This window comes from Nomascus leucogenys, chromosome 5 (genome assembly GCF_006542625.1).
Source record: "Nomascus leucogenys isolate Asia chromosome 5, Asia_NLE_v1, whole genome shotgun sequence".
Lineage (NCBI taxonomy): Eukaryota > Metazoa > Chordata > Mammalia > Primates > Hylobatidae > Nomascus > Nomascus leucogenys.
The window spans coordinates 93,047,709-93,063,619 of NC_044385.1; the positions used below are offsets into that span (position 1 = coordinate 93,047,709).

General features: G+C 37.7%; 1 protein-coding gene across 5 annotated transcripts in view; it reads right to left on the minus strand.

The window, feature by feature from the left end:
- Positions 1 to 6,261, minus strand: part of PCDH9 (protocadherin 9) — a 911,081-nt gene extending 904,820 nt beyond the window's left edge. For 4 of the 5 annotated variants that reach the window (XM_030813481.1, XM_030813479.1, XM_030813480.1 and 1 more), the window contains exons 1-2: positions 5,599 to 6,261; positions 1,221 to 4,391 (exon numbers count right to left, since the gene is read on the minus strand). In XM_030813481.1, the coding sequence (XP_030669341.1) occupies positions 1,221 to 4,256 (3,036 nt within the window). In that variant the 5' untranslated portion in view covers positions 4,257 to 4,391; positions 5,599 to 6,261. The remainder of the gene's footprint in view (positions 1 to 1,220; positions 4,392 to 5,598) is intronic. The other variant, XM_030813478.1, reaches the window with a different exon arrangement.
- Positions 6,262 to 15,911: the final 9,650 nt, after the last annotated feature.

Here is a 15,911-nt window from a genome sequence, read left to right on the forward strand (position 1 = left end):
GATGGGCCATCACCATAGGTGAACTCCATATCAACAAAGACAGAACTAGCATTATGAAATCCTAGAAAGTTGGTGTGCTGAGAACTAATCACAAAAGAGCAAGCGAATGAACTTAAATGCTAGTTGCTCCAGAGCAACTATCATTAAATAAAAGGTATCTTTGGCTGTACTACCAGCTTGATCCTTCCCTCCCCCTTCTCCTCGCTACTGCGGGATTGGCACCTGGCCAGCACAAGCGACATGATACCCTAGTGCCATCTACAGGCTATTATCGATATTCAAACTTTGTGGCAACAGACAAGCACCAGTGAAATAAATTAGACAGCGCTGCATTTAAATCTTTATTAACAAGGAATTATTAGACCTAAGAAAAACTAATTCTGGATTTGGTTGAAATATGAGTTTCTCAGCCTCTTAATCCCTCTTCATATGGCATATTTCACAGTTTAAAATGAGTTATGACAGATCACTTATGCATTACTAAGATGAGAGAATATTTACAATGGATTCATTCTTTTCTTTTTAAATCAGTTATATTAGGCAGCAAGCATTTTTTTTTTTTTTGGAAAGAGTATTTGGCCACTGTGGACACAAAAATCTTTCTATTAAGTACCGAATTTAATATATTACAATAAAATAATTTGAAATCAAAGAGAAGACTTCCTATATGGCTTAGTTGCAATCTATCAACGATCATGTGCTTCACAGCTGATGTACATTTAATATTCTACTATCCTATTTAGAGACTAAAAAAAAATTAACCCCTTTAGCAACCACAGCTCCAACATAATTGCAGTCACACCTTCAAAAGTCATTGAAAACTTGAGATTTGAAGGTGACTTTTTAGAACAAAAGGTAAGGTGAAAATCTTGAAGCAGTCAATTTGGAAACCCCCAGGAGCAGAATTTGGCATATCAGGACAGGTTTTTTCTTCTTCAGCAAACATTATCTTGGGACATTTTGGAATAATTTTCTCTTTTCATCTTTTGCCATTTGAAGGAAACTGAGAGGTGAAAATATTCTCGGAACTCAGAAATTTCAAAGCTGTTCCAAAAATTCTTGACTGAGCCCCAGAGGAATAGAAAAGGGGTCAAGTTTTTTTTTACCTCTTTCTAACTAAGCTAAAGTTAGACCAAAACAATAGACATACTGGCACGTTAATACTGGTTGACTGGGCACTTGTATGCAGTACTTATAGACCAGTAAAAGTGCTCGTTTACCTGTCTGGTGTGTAAGGGGCCCTTTGTCTTGAAGCCTCCTTGGGAACTGCACTCTGAGGCACTGAAGTGATCTGAACTAGTGGAAGAGCGTTTAGAAAGGGTGTCACAACCCCCGACAAAGGTGTTGTCCAAAGGGAGTTCCTGAATCACATGGTGCTTTTTCACGGAAACTGGAGTGTCTGGTTTGAGATGAAAAGCAGGCTGTGGAGAAGCAGATTTGTAGTGCTTGGCCAGGTCAGGACTGTTAGGCTTGAACGTTGTTGGAGGTGCCGGGCCCCAGTCAAATCTTCCTATACTTTGCTCCTCCAGTTCAGCCGGCAGGCTTATTGTCCCATTGATAGGTTCATGAACTGCATCATCGGGTTTGGACTCTTCGATAGTAACAAAGTTCAAAAGAGAGCTTTTGGGAGACTTCCTTTTCTTTCTTTTCTTTTTCTTGTTTTGTTTGTTCTCCTGGTTTGGGGACATCCATTCGGCACCTTGCTTGCTCCTCTGAGCTGCTTTGAACCTTGATGCATGGCGACAGCGCACCAGAACGGTGACGAAGATCACAACGATGACTACCATGGCACCAGCGATGATGGCAATCATGATGGTTAGATAGTCCTCATTTTGATAGGGTTGGCTACTATCCCCTATGTTCCTGTCCAACGGGGTCTCCATAGTCCTGCGGATCAAGTCATAGATATAGGAGGCATTTCCAGCAGTGTCGTTAACGTAAAGGAATACAAGCACAAGCGTGTGCAAAGACTTAGGGTACCCCAGGTCACTTATGTTGACCACCAAACGATGCAATCCCACATCAGTAGGTGCTGGTTTTTCTTCCAGAGTAATGTTACCTGTTACTGGATCAATCCGAAATAAGCCTTTATTGTTTCCACTCACTATAGTATACTTTAGTTCAGCGTTCATTCCAGTGTCAACATCCACTGCAAAAACTTCTGCTACCACGGAGCCAGGAATGGCTGAGAGGGGCACCAACTTAAAGGAAGTATTAGACGGTGGAGAAATGACAACTGGGCTGTTGTCATTGACATCCATGACGTTGATAGTTACTTTTGCAGTAGAGGAACGAGGTGGTTGTCCTCCATCAGTGGCTTTGACATCAAAAGTGTAGGAACTTTGCTGCTCTCTATCAAATGAGACATTTGACTTTATGACTCCAGAATAGGGATCCAACACAAAATTATCGTTGTCATTTAGAATGGAAAGAGTCACAGCTTTATTCTCTCCAGCATCTGCATCTGTCACTGTGATTACCCCCACAGTACTATACTTTGGCAGATTCTCAGACACAAAAAATTGAAAATGATTATGAGTAAACTTGGGGCTATTGTCATTCTCATCCAGAACAGTAACTATCACAGCCGCTTGGCTTTGGAGGGGAGGGGTCCCATTGTCCCTGGCAGTTACTGTAAAAATGAATCGTTCTTGTTCTTCTCTGTCAAAGACTCTGGAGGCTGTCAAAACTCCTGTTTTTCGGTCCAGATCAAAGAAGGAGGCATTCGGTCCAAGCTGATAAACAATGTCTGCATTTTTCCCACTGTCTTCATCTGTGGCACTAATAGTTGTTAAGTATAACCCACGTCGGTTGTTTTCAGAAACTGACAGCTCAATTACAGGCTGGTTGAAAATTGGTGGGTTGTCATTTTCATCCTCAAGCTTAACCCTTACCAGGGCAGTCTGATTTAAACTGGGCTTCCCAGAATCAGAGGCAACAATTTTAAAGCTGAATTCTTTGGTGCCCTCATAGTCCAACAAAGAAGAGGTCTCTAACAAATATTGGTTGTCATATACTGCCTTCAAATGAAATGGGACCTCTCTTTCAATAAAACAGATCACTTTGCCATTCACATCTGTGTCCTTATCTGAAACTGTAATTAGGGCAATCTTTGTATTGACAGGATCTTTCTCAGATAAATACACGGTGCCATTGATGGGACTTATAATGTACCTGAGGTCTATATTAGGAGGGTTATCATTTACATCGGTGACATTGATGGTAACCGTTGCTCGAGCAGGAGTGGAGCTGCCGTCACTAGCCAGCACTGTCACTTTGTGAATGGCTGTCTCCTCTCTATCTAAGGACCTCTGAACTGTAATCAGCCCAGTAGTATTATTTAAAGCAAAGAGTCTTTTGGTTGCAGGGGCGACCTGGGCACCAAAAATGTACCGGATTTCAGCATTACTGCCTATATCTGCATCAGTGGCATGGAGCTGAATTACAGAGGTACCTACGGGAGCATTCTCTGGAATATGCACCTCCACTTGACCCTCTTTAAACACCGGCCTGTTGTCATTTACATCACTTACTGTGACCTGCAGTATGGCCGTACTGGATTTCTGTGGAGTGCCTCCATCCTCTACTTTGATTTTCATCACATAGGTATCTTTCTGTTCTCTATCCAAGTTTTGCTGAACAATCAATTGTGGCCACTTCTCTCCCTCCGGAGTTTCCACGATATCCAGTCCAAAAACACTCTGCCCATTTAACAATTCATAATGCTGTACACCATTGAAGCCTGTGTCAGGATCTGTTGCTGATGGAATTGGAAAGCGGCTGTTGATCAAAGTGTTTTCTGGAATGGAAATATTGATGACAGGAGATGGAAACATGGGGGCATTATCATTGGTATCCTTGACAATTATTTTTATTTTAATCAGCCTGAAGAAATCATTGGGGAGGATCACCACCTCAAGTTCAAAGAAACACTCATTCTCCTCAGCATATGAGGCGCCAGCACAGAGTTTTTCTCTGTCTATTCTGTTGGAGGTTGTGAAAATTTCCCCAGTGCTGCTGGATACTTTCACCAAAGGGGCATCCCCAGCTTTAGAAACCAGTCTGTAGACAAGGCTGGCGCTGGTCCCTGTGGCAGCATTGATGTGAGAAATGTTCAGATCCTTTGGTATGTTTCCTATGGGCACATTTTCAGGCAATTCCTCTCTAATAGTGTAAATAAGTTCTTGAGCTATTGCGGAATCCAGCCTTAAACAGGCAATCAGAGCAGCCAACAGGTAAAAATCCCTCAGGTCCATGATAATGTATTTATTTTCTTTTCCTGGATTTTAGGGTTTAAAGGTTTCCACTGAGGAATGATGCACAAATTGCAAGAGGAAGCGTGCATGGACTGGAGGATGCATTATATTTCATCACTTATTTGGAGACAGCCACTGTCAACACAATCGTATAGACAATATTATTCTTCAGTAAATAAAAACACACCGTCACAAAATATCACCACACATTTTCCCCTGAACATTAGTAAACATGGCAGTTTGCTCTGCCACTGTTTGCAAGTTTACTCTGTGGAGAAAAACACTAAATATCTCCTGCTTGTTGCATTTGCCGGGAGAAAATAAAATTTTCTACTTTTGAATTAAGGACAGCTGCTATTTTTACCTATATTCACGCACGCTGTTTTTCAGAATACTGTTTAATTCAAAAATGCATTCTTGTTCTCCTCTTCCCCTCCCCCTGTCTCACCCTCCTCCTAGCCTCTAACCCACTTCCCTCAGTCTATTTAGGTGCAAGTGAAAAACCCTAAGTATTTAGCTATGGTTCCTGCTAATTGCTTTGTCACATGTCAAATGTGTTTTCTTCTCTGCCCCACTAAGTCACCTATTTTTTCTAAAAAGGCTATCTTTTTCTTTCCTCCCAGTTCTTCAACTGCCTTCTAATACAATCTTACTGGGAAACAAGCATCCGGACATGCTGCTGCAGCATCAGAAGCAGTAGTCACCGGCCACTACACATCCTCATTGCCTAAAAGCACAACACCAAGACTTCAGATTCCTTGCCCACAGCTTGCTCTCCTTTCTCCATATTGACAAATTATCCTCATTAGGATTCATAAACACATTAAAACTTTTAAAAATGTATAATAATATAGGATTCCTTTTCCTAGAGGTGGAAGAGAGTGCCGAGATATAAGTGAAACGCAGCTAACATTCCCATGTAACATCGCAATATTTTCTACTGAACATAAAAGAGAAAAAAATGCAATTTCTTAATCCTGATCTCTGGTTAGAATATTAGTAACATTTGTCACACATAAATACTGCAACCCAATCATGCAGGTGAAAAGGCTTCTGCTTAGATGCTCCCGTAACTGCAATTTAAATGGGTGCAAGGCTCCAGGCAGCTACCTACTTGAGTAGGACTGGTCAGTTCTCAGGCTCTAATCTTATCTGCATTAGGCTGCACAGTAGCTGATGCCCGCGATTAGTTCCGGCAGAGTGATGCAGGTAGGGACGCAGATACAGCCGAGTAGGTGAGCTCTGCCCCAACCGTCTACCCAATTACAAGCATCTTTCGTCTACACTGAGGACACATCTAAACACAGAATTTACAATTGTGCATGCGAAACTTTACACTTACGTTAGTTGCCTCAACCTTTCCCCTTTCCCAGTATGCTGCAGTTAGGAATGATTTGTTCCAACACACAGAAAGCCATGCATCTGGTAGCACCAGTTTGGGGAGAAATCAGAAGCAGCAAAACGTTTCCTCCTTGTAAAATGTGTTGCTTCGGGCTGGCAAATTAGCAACTCCAGAGAACAAATACACGGATTTGTCGTTAGTCATTCTCTCCACATTTCGTCTCTCTTACCCACTGGGTCTGGGTTCTTCTGGGTATTTAGCACACACACAACATCCAGTTGCACTTCTTCAGCTCAGGGATATTTTCCACAGCATCATGCATACCATTTCCATCCGATGCCAATACTGCTTAAGTCTCTAACTTCTTGTAGGAAACGTCAGAGTTGCGGTGATGGTGATTCTCTGACGGCTATCCGGGTGACAGTTGCCCGAAAAATTCCTAATTGGTTATCTCTTGTGTGCTTCAGAAACTCTGAGGCGCTCCTTTCCGTCTCGCGTGCTCTCCCTCTCTCCCTTCTCCTCGGCCCCTCTCTCCTCCCTCTCCTCTCCTCTCTCTGAACTGAATTTCTTGATATAACTCTCAATAAGCCCAGAGGGAGGGCGTGACTGCCCAGACCCCGCCCCCGGGCTCTGATTGGCCTGCATCTTGCGGTGCGGGCGGCCGCAGCCAGGCGCGAGGGAGGGGGCGCGGAACAAGGCGCTGACTGTCTCCCAGCCTCCCCTCCTCCGCGCCCCCTCGGCAGCAGCGAAAACCCGGAAATCTGATCCTGGCCCCAGGAGAGCCGGGTTCCATGAGGTGCACTGAGCATGCTCAGCAGGGTCCGGCATCGGGAGGCACTCGCCGGCGCTCCCCAGGCCCGCGCGGAAGCGGCGCTCGCAAGCCCTGACAGGGAGCGAACCTCCGAGCCCGGGCGGTCCGGCGGGCAAGGGCGGTGCGGGAGCCCCGCAGGGCGCGGGCGCGGATCCGGGGAACCGGGGCCACCGCTGCGGGCGGATGGGGGTCACCGAGGCGGCTCGTCTCTAGGCGCACACTTCGCACATCTCTTTGCTAAGTGAAGGGGCCAAAATGCACAGATGGAGGAGTCTACCCAGGATCAGAGGCGCGAGACGTATAGCCACCCCTGGGTTGGGACCACGAGCCAACAGATCCCCGGAGCGCGTTAAACGGACAACATGCCCGGTGCTGCAAATAGAGGCTTTTGCTGGCAGGGACATTGGAAAGAAGGGCGGAGAGGGAGTACAGCGAAAGATGGGCACCGCAGAATTTGGAATCTCTGCGGAGACCGGAAAGAAAATTAATCGGAGCACTTCCTACATGCAGAGCCACGGAAACTGCCTTGGAAAGAGAAAGTGGCAGCGTCTGGGGTCCCCTCGGTCAGCCCGGGCCAGTCGGCTGCGCGTCCGAAGTCTCCTGTAGCGGAGCGGGACCGGCCGCAGCAGTGGATCGTGGCGATCCCTGCACTTCTGCTCCAGCCGCGCCTGGAAACCTGAGAACCTGAGCTCGCCCGGACTCGGCGGCTGCTGCAAAACCCGTTTCCATCCCACCTCACTGCAAACTTTGCTTCCGAGGGGCTGGAAGGAGTCCCAGGCAGCTGTTTCCCAAGCTGTGGAACACTTCCTTTCCCCTAGGCACTTTCTGCTGATTCCAACTTTCTTTCCTGTGATCCTTGTCTTTTCTCGTGCATTTCATTTCTCTGACTCCAGCTCTGTACTAAATCCTCACAAGTTTCTCATTTTCATACAGGAACTGGATGGAATGACTCCCGAAAAAATACAGCTTTATTTCTCAAATACTGACCCCCAAAGCACTATCTAGTAATATATTTGATTGATCTTTTAAAGTCAGTAAACCACAAAGGTTTGTGTAATGGCTTCTACTTAACAACACCTGATACCTGAGTAAAGTTTGAAGCATTAACATAGAAACAGTTCACTTGGAACAAAAATTTATTTTCTGAATGACCTATAAAGGTTATCTGAGAAGGTCTTACTTAGTACATGATTGAATAACTTGGTCTAACTTGCAGGAAGAATAAAGGGCATTTATTTTAAACCTGTGTGTTCCCCATTCTATAATGGGCTGCCTAGGCATTAAAGGCTCTTGACATACTTAAGCACTATGAGGGCGTGTTGGAGATTACCTCTTGTTTTTGAGTACAATCTTCTTTTTTCTTTTTTAAATAACATTTGTTTTTAGACGTTTAAATTAAAAGTAAAAAAAAAACGAATCAAGCCTACTAAACCATATATTGAATAAATAATGACATGATTTAACCAACTAATTTGACATCACAATTTTCCAACATGAAATTGTAAGCTCTTTTTAATTCAAACTTTTCTTTGAGTTAATATTCACAGTTCAACTGCAGTGTCTAAAAGCCCACTGTAAAATCCATTAATCCCTTATATGTAAAATATAAAATACTTTCCTTGCAGATAATAGACTGATATTTTTTAAATAGCAAAGCAACTTTTATTATAGTAATATTTTGTATGATTAGAATATATAAAATTCAAGAATAGAAAGGACTTATGAGTATCCCAAAGTCAAAAGAAAAATATTGCCTCACAGAATAATGTCAGTGAATTAAAGGATGATTCTTTTACCACAGTAAACGATCATTTTACCATTCACAAAATCTACAATTAAAGCTAGTATTGTTCCAACTGTCACCTATTTTATGCACTGCACTGTTTTTAAATAAATGAACCATCAAAAAAAATTAAATGAACCATCATTGTGATACATTTACAATAAACATAGCAGCACAGCCACTTTCCAGTTCATTTCATAAGCACCACAGTTATATCATATTCTTATTCTAATCATACCATAGTCATTTCAAAGTCATGTTGTAGTCGCAACACATAGCTTAGCAATAATTATTTAACATCATTATTAAACAGAATTGTTTCTCTTTGCTAAGGATAGCTTCACGTGTTGGCAGAACGCATTATTACCTCGTGCTCATAAATGAAAGTTTGAACACAAGACGAAGGTTAGAGAAGAGAAAAAAAAAATCATCACATGATTCAATTAATGACTATGAGACTTCAATTAAAGAAAACCACAGGTCAAAGCCCCAGAATGAAATATGTCTAGATTCTTTTCAAAGAAGATGGAGTTTAAGAGACAAATGGAGCTATGGACTCAGGGCATTATATCCTTTAGGTGTTTATTTGGCATTATCTAAATGAGATTCCTTAATGGTCTCAGTTTTACCTCTTAAATCTAGAATAGTTGAGGCTGGTTTGCCTTATAATAATCCGACTTCTAAACTCTAAAATGAGAACTATTATTAGAGATCTTATTAATATTCCTAGAGGAAAATTAAATATAAAGGGTCATATTCCTAATCCTGTGTTATCACAGCTTAAGGTTTCTTCCCAAAACACTATAAAAATCATTTTCATAATGAGAGCTGTTCATAATCCACCTCTCCAATATTAATTTTTTAAGTTAGGTCTGTGTAATTATGAATCAGGGAAATATTCTTAATTTCAGTTTTTGTAAGGGAACACCTATTTGTTTTTATGCTGTGTTTTATCCTTGTTTTTCCTTAGTGAATTTAATAAAATGTTAGATTTCCAATATCGATCTTCCAGTATATATATTAGACTTTTAATTAGCTCTCTTTAGTTAACCCTTATTCATCTTTGTCAAAGCGTATTTTCTACTGCAAGGAATTAATGATGTTTTCACCTGTGTTGTACCTGATTAGTAGCATCAGGATACTAATGGGAATTACACCATTTGAGCTATAGTAAAATTGCTTTAGTGTTTTCTGCTGGTTATATAGGTCATGGGATACTTGTGAAGCTAAGTCACCTTCAGCCAGCTAACTGAAGACTCAAATGCTTTTGCAGATTTAAACACAAACAGATGTGGAGTTAATAAAATTATTTTGTGTTCCACAAGTTTAATATTGTTCTATTTACATATTTAAACAATGATTTCCATGTAATGGCATTTAATAACCTAAATTATTAAGCAGCTCAGTTTGTTAATTGGATTTTCATCTAGGATTTTCTAGTTACCACTCAGCATTTTAAAATTACATTTCACATGGAGATTGCAAAGGCTGTTTCTGTAAGTTACATTTAGAGAAAAGACAGACTGTAATATTCAGAATGATCAAATGACCTCCACAAGGACTTCAAGACTAGTATTTTTAACTCTAATATACTAGTTCTATATTCCAATCATAGTTAAACATAATATAAAAAATACTTTTGTGGCCTGTACTTCTAAGGCTCCTTTAATCCAGGTGTCTTATTGTGTCTAACGGACATTAATCAATCAATCACAGGGGCTCTTATGTCACAGCAGGCATTATTGTCCCCATTTCACAAAAAAGACTAGACTATTCTACAGTACTTCTGGGGAAAATTGTGCTAAAAATGCTCAGGGTTATTTATATTATCACTGTTTAGAAAATGACAATGCAGAATTTTAACACCGCAAAAAGAAAATTAACACCTTTTAAGGCTATGCAAACTGCAAAGTATAGTAAGCTCCTTGAATAATTCTGTTGCTTCACTATTTATTATTAGCTCTTTCATTTTGAATACCTTTTTAAAAATCTTTTTATCTTTTCTTTTCTAGAAAAACCTAGACCAAGATAATCAAATCACAAAGGAAAGCAGGTGACAACCTTCATTCTTTTTGAATGACTGAACTAAATTTATCCCAATTTGCCATATTTTTATGACTGACAAGGATTATAAATGTCAGGTTTGTAGCTCTAACAGTTATCACAATATAAACTGACATTTTCCAGTGCCACTATTTTATCATGATTACTATTTAAATAAAGAAAATATTGAATTCTCAAGTTTTGTTATTACTTCTTTAAAATTTCAGATTCTTTATAGGCATAGCTTTCGTAAAAGATTTTTTCCACATCACATGTAGGGCTCAAGCAATCATGTAGGAAAACATAGAACAAAGCTTTAAGATAGTAAACAGAATAAATGTACATCATGTTTAATCTTAAATAAGTTGATTACTTTAAAGTCATGTAATTTCCAGTGAACTATAATGTGAAAATCTTTTTATTTCTTGGGTCTTTATGACATTTATTTCTGTAATCTGCAAGGTAAGAACTGTTAGATTGAAATATAGACTATTAGCTATTCAAATTACACTTATAAAGTGATAAATGTCTAAAGACGTAAGAAAAGCTTGCATATTTTTTGGAAGCACCTCTGTTTAAACTTAAAAATAGAGACAAGAAAATGTTGAGACAAGAACACATTTCAAGCACAATAGCATTTGCCCAAAAATAATTCAGGAAACAGTTTTTTAAAAAGGTATGAGAAGTTTTAAGAATTAATAAACATATTACAGTGTTTTAAAAATTCTCTTTCATTACATTCTTATTCAAAATAGTATGTTCCCTAAAACAGGACTTTGTGTTACCTGAAATAACATTCTTTTGGGAACTTTTATTCCGTATTTCTTCAGTCCTCTCTTCTTCACTCTTATGATGTTGTCTTTTTTTTTAAATAAACTCATGATATTCTTCTAGAAGTCCAATTTGTTACATAATGTGCACATAAATAGACTTACTAATATAGGGCAGGATGGATAAGCCTCATTTTTCTCTTATAGTCTCCTCTTAGGAACCAAATTCCCCCCACAGTCCCCCTCTAATTGAATTAGGATGAGTCAGGGAGACAATGTATATTGTTGACTTCTGCAGCCCTGGCTTAACTCCATATCACTGATAACACCAAAGTAATGGAAATGGGGATTGCTAAGCCTTTAAAATATACTGTTATGCTTTTTATGAGAATTAAGTTAATATTACTCTGCTTACAAAAATTACATGTCTTTGTGTGTTTGTACACATATGTTCTTTAGAATAATATTTTTCTTAAATGAAAATCCTATTCTGTAGTGCCCTGTAATAAAAGCCTTTAAATAGTCCTACAATGTATCATGTCTTTTCATTCCCATGCTTATGAATTTACTGTTCTCCAGCCACAGATTGGTAAAACATTCAGAAAGAATTAAGAGAACGTCCAAGAAACTTCTTGGCTTCAGGGAATGGGGTTGGTAAGTAAGCCAGAATGTATCATAAAAAAGATTCATTTTTTTAAAAACTGTATGTCATAAGAAGCATTATATGTGGAGCTTATTAGAAACTCTAATTTAAAACATTATCCTTGCAAAAATATCACTTGTAAAATATAAGACAAACAATAAGTACCAGTAATAATAACATTGAAAAGATTATAAATGTTTCCTGATGTCACAAAGAAATTCACATAATGTTTTGATTTTAAAGAACAAATGAGTACCTTGTTTAACATCTATGGATTAGTCGCAGATTACTTGTGTAATTTCTACACGTTACAACTATACCAATGTAGCTGTCCTTAATGGATATGCTAAAAGAGAGTAATTACATTATTTTTGAAGATTTGTCCCTCACCAGGGGATGTGGCCAACTTTTCAGTGTATTATAACAGATAAGTAGATTCTAAAGACCAGGTGAAACTTCAGGTATATACCACAATTAGTTGAAAAAGGTAGAAGTGAGAATTACATAAAATAATTGCAAAGCATGTAAGGGAGAAATCCATTGTTAAAAAATACATTAATCAGCTTATTCAAAAACCTATTTTAAATGACCTACTATATTAAAAAAAATTAAAGATATGTGCTATATTGAAAAAAATCTTACTACCCTGAGAATATTTTCTACTTTGTGAATACCCATCACAATATCTCTTTTATGTTTTAGATTTTAAATATTTTGCTTGTTACATTAATCTTAATAGTTTGAATGCTCACTAGCAAGTAAGTTCTTGATTACATAAATGTACTACCAATCTAGTTATTTTTAATCTTTATATTGGTTCAGATTGTTTATTGGGTTTATTATTATAAGAATGACATTATGCTAAAGTTGACTTCTTCTTGATTTAAATAACATTCTAGGGTATTTACTGAACCTGGTTCCATGTTTCTCAAACTTTAATGTGAGTAAAATAGCCCAGAGATCTTGTTAAATTAAAATGTAAGTTCTGATATATTAGCTCTTCAATGGGAGCTCAGGTCCTATATTTCTAAAAGTTCCCAGGGGATACTAATGCTATTGATCTGTGGACCACAGATAAAGTAGCAAGGACCCAAAAGGCATGTTAAATAGTATCATGGCTAAAGGGTGAGAGTGGGAAGCAAAAGTAGAAGGTTAGAGAAATAATCATCCCTACCATTTTATCATACAAAGGTTAGTTTTGTTACCAAGCATTCTTTTGATGCTAGTACTGCTCAGAGGGTCAAGGAATGTATATATCATCCACATATTAATTTAATTTAGGTTGTTTCTTTCTCTCAGAGATTAGACATCTAGAGCTAAATTTTAGTTTTACTTTGAACTAGGAGTGACGAAGAGGTCTGTTTGGAGCCTGGTATTCTTCAGAGGAAGGCAAATTACATAGAACAGACCAATAAGCCTTAGGGCACTTGCTGAGCAATGTGGGGTACCAGGTCAGATGGGGATGGAAAGTGTCAACAGGAGGTAATAGTGGACACATTTGGGTCATCTCCAAAGCTCATGAGAGTTCTTCCTTCTTTGGAAATGTCTTTCCCTATATTCCATCCACATGGCTATAATCAAAGCATCTATCTTCACATTATGTGGACTCATGCCACAATCCCTGGAATTGATGGATCCACCTTACTCTGCCAACACTTGATTGAATTTGCAAAGACACTCAATTCAACATGGACCAATGATTCCATTCTCTGAAGAACCTGGCCCTGTAAGATGGATATTCTAAGATCAATCTAATTATTCTGTTAACAGTAAGTGGTGTATACTCAGGAGTGATTAGAAGCAGTAGTTTTTTTTTTTACATAGACCAGAATACCGAAGGAAGCTTGAGAGTGAAAGAATAAGAAAAACAAAAATGATGCACAGAAGGAATCAGAGATAGGGAACTCCTAATGGTGGGTAAATACCTGGTTCAAGTTCATTATTGTTGTTCAGTCACATCCCTGCCACTAATTTTTAAGAGCTACTTTATTGGCAGTTTATATTTGTAAAGAATAAGAAAAGTTGAAAAAAATAAAACGTTTACATTTTAGTGGCTTATCACCTGGGGGGTGATTTGGCTCCTTTAGGGGCATTTGGCAATGTCTGGAGACATTCTGATTGCCCCAACTGGAACATGGAAGGGAATCTTCATGGGAGAAGGAGAGATGGGTTGGTACTTGCATCTAGTGACTAAAGACTAGAGATGATGCTAAACATTCTATAATGCACAGAACTTCAACCTCCTGCAATACACAAATGTACAAACACAACAAAAAATTATCTGACCCAAGCTGGCGGTAGTGCTGAAATTGAGGAACACTGCTTAAGAGAATAGAATTTGTATATACATATATATCAGATATCTAGAGCTAAATTTTAGTATTACTTTGAACTAGGAGTGAGAAGGACGTCTGTTTGGAGCCTGGTACTCTTCAGAGGAAAGCAAATTACATAGAACAGACCAATAGGCCTTAGGGCACTTGCTGAGCAATGTGGGGTGCCAGATTAAATGGGGGTGGAAGGTGTCAACAGGAGGTAATAGAATACGTGGTGGACACATTTGGGTTATCTCCAAAGCTCATGAGAGTTTTTCCTTCTTTGGAATATATATATATTCTAAGTGTGTGTGTGTATATATATATATACACACACACACACACATATATACACACACACCCCGTATATATATATATATATATATATATATACACACACACACCATATATATACACACTATATATATATAGATATACCATATATACACAATATATAGACATACCATATATACACTATATATAGATATACCACATATATACCATATATAGATATACCATATATACACTATATATAGATATACCATATATATACCATATATATACACAATATATATACAAATATATATATTACTTATTTAAGCAAATTTATATCAAAGTCCCTAAATTGCCAAATCAAAAATTAAAATATCCCTGGAGTTTATTTGTACAGACCTAGAGGAATATGTCTGTACAAAATATGTTACAATTTATTTTTTCAAAGTACAACTTAAAAATTGAAGAAATAAATCTCTTTTCCAGCCCTTAGTGACAAATGTTTTATCTTTATGGAAGGCACAGGGAAACTGCAAATCAACCATTTGTCCTGAACTTGATCATTTCTGTGCAGTCTTATTTTCAGAAAAGATGAGATTCATCAATGTGTATATTAGCACTGTTATGTTTTATGATAACATGCAGTATATTCAGTATAAAACTCAAATGTATATTATACCTTTCTCATTTCTACAATTTAGTAGTTAAAAATAACCCACCTACAAATTTTCTGACAAAATATGATTGCTCTATATTCTGTTATACACCTGTGACTCATTTGGAATATTCATCAGCTGAGAAGATTAAAACTACGATTACTTCAAATAGAAGGTGAAAATCCCCCTTGGTTCTAATAAAGCATCTATAATGTCCTTCAAATCTGTGGTTATAAACAAGCATGAAAAAATGTAATTTATGTGGTTAGTTGCTAAGATGTCTTTTATTCTGGTTACCACAGTCTCAGTAACTTACTTTAATTCCTCCAAAGAATACAGAGCACATGTATATTATATTTTAAAGATTTTGGGTCAACTTAATTTCTCCTGAAAACTAGCAAATTAAATTGCAATAACAACCTAAAAATGAGCAAAAACTTGTTGAATTAGGTTAAATATGCATTCAGAGAAAAACAAGAATCCTAAAGAAATATTGAATAGAAGAAAAATTAGTTTTTAACTATATAGTATTTAGCTCTATTGTCATTTTTAGTGCCAAAATAATTCTAACTATGGTAAACACTGCCATCTAGAGGACTTTTATTGTAATGCAGAGCAAAACAAAAATATCCAAAAGTGGGAAATGTACAGGCCTGTACTGTAGTTTTGTTTTTTTTAATACATTTCTCAAATGTGACAAAATTATATATTTCAAGAAATTAGCTTAACTGCAACAGTAATTCATTAAGGAATTATTTACTATGATTTAGAGTATCAATACTAATACATTGTCAAAAAATTATTTGAAATTTTTTTATTAATCATGATGTTAAGTTGTTATACTTGTCAGTAATCTAATTTTGATATTATAAACAAACTATCAGATAAGATATATAGTCATATTCTTGTGAGAGATAAATAAAAGTTAATAGCTAGAAAAACCAGAAATACAATCATGTTTATATATATATATAATAATAAATATTTCTTTCGTAAAAGCAACTAAATTACCTGTACTA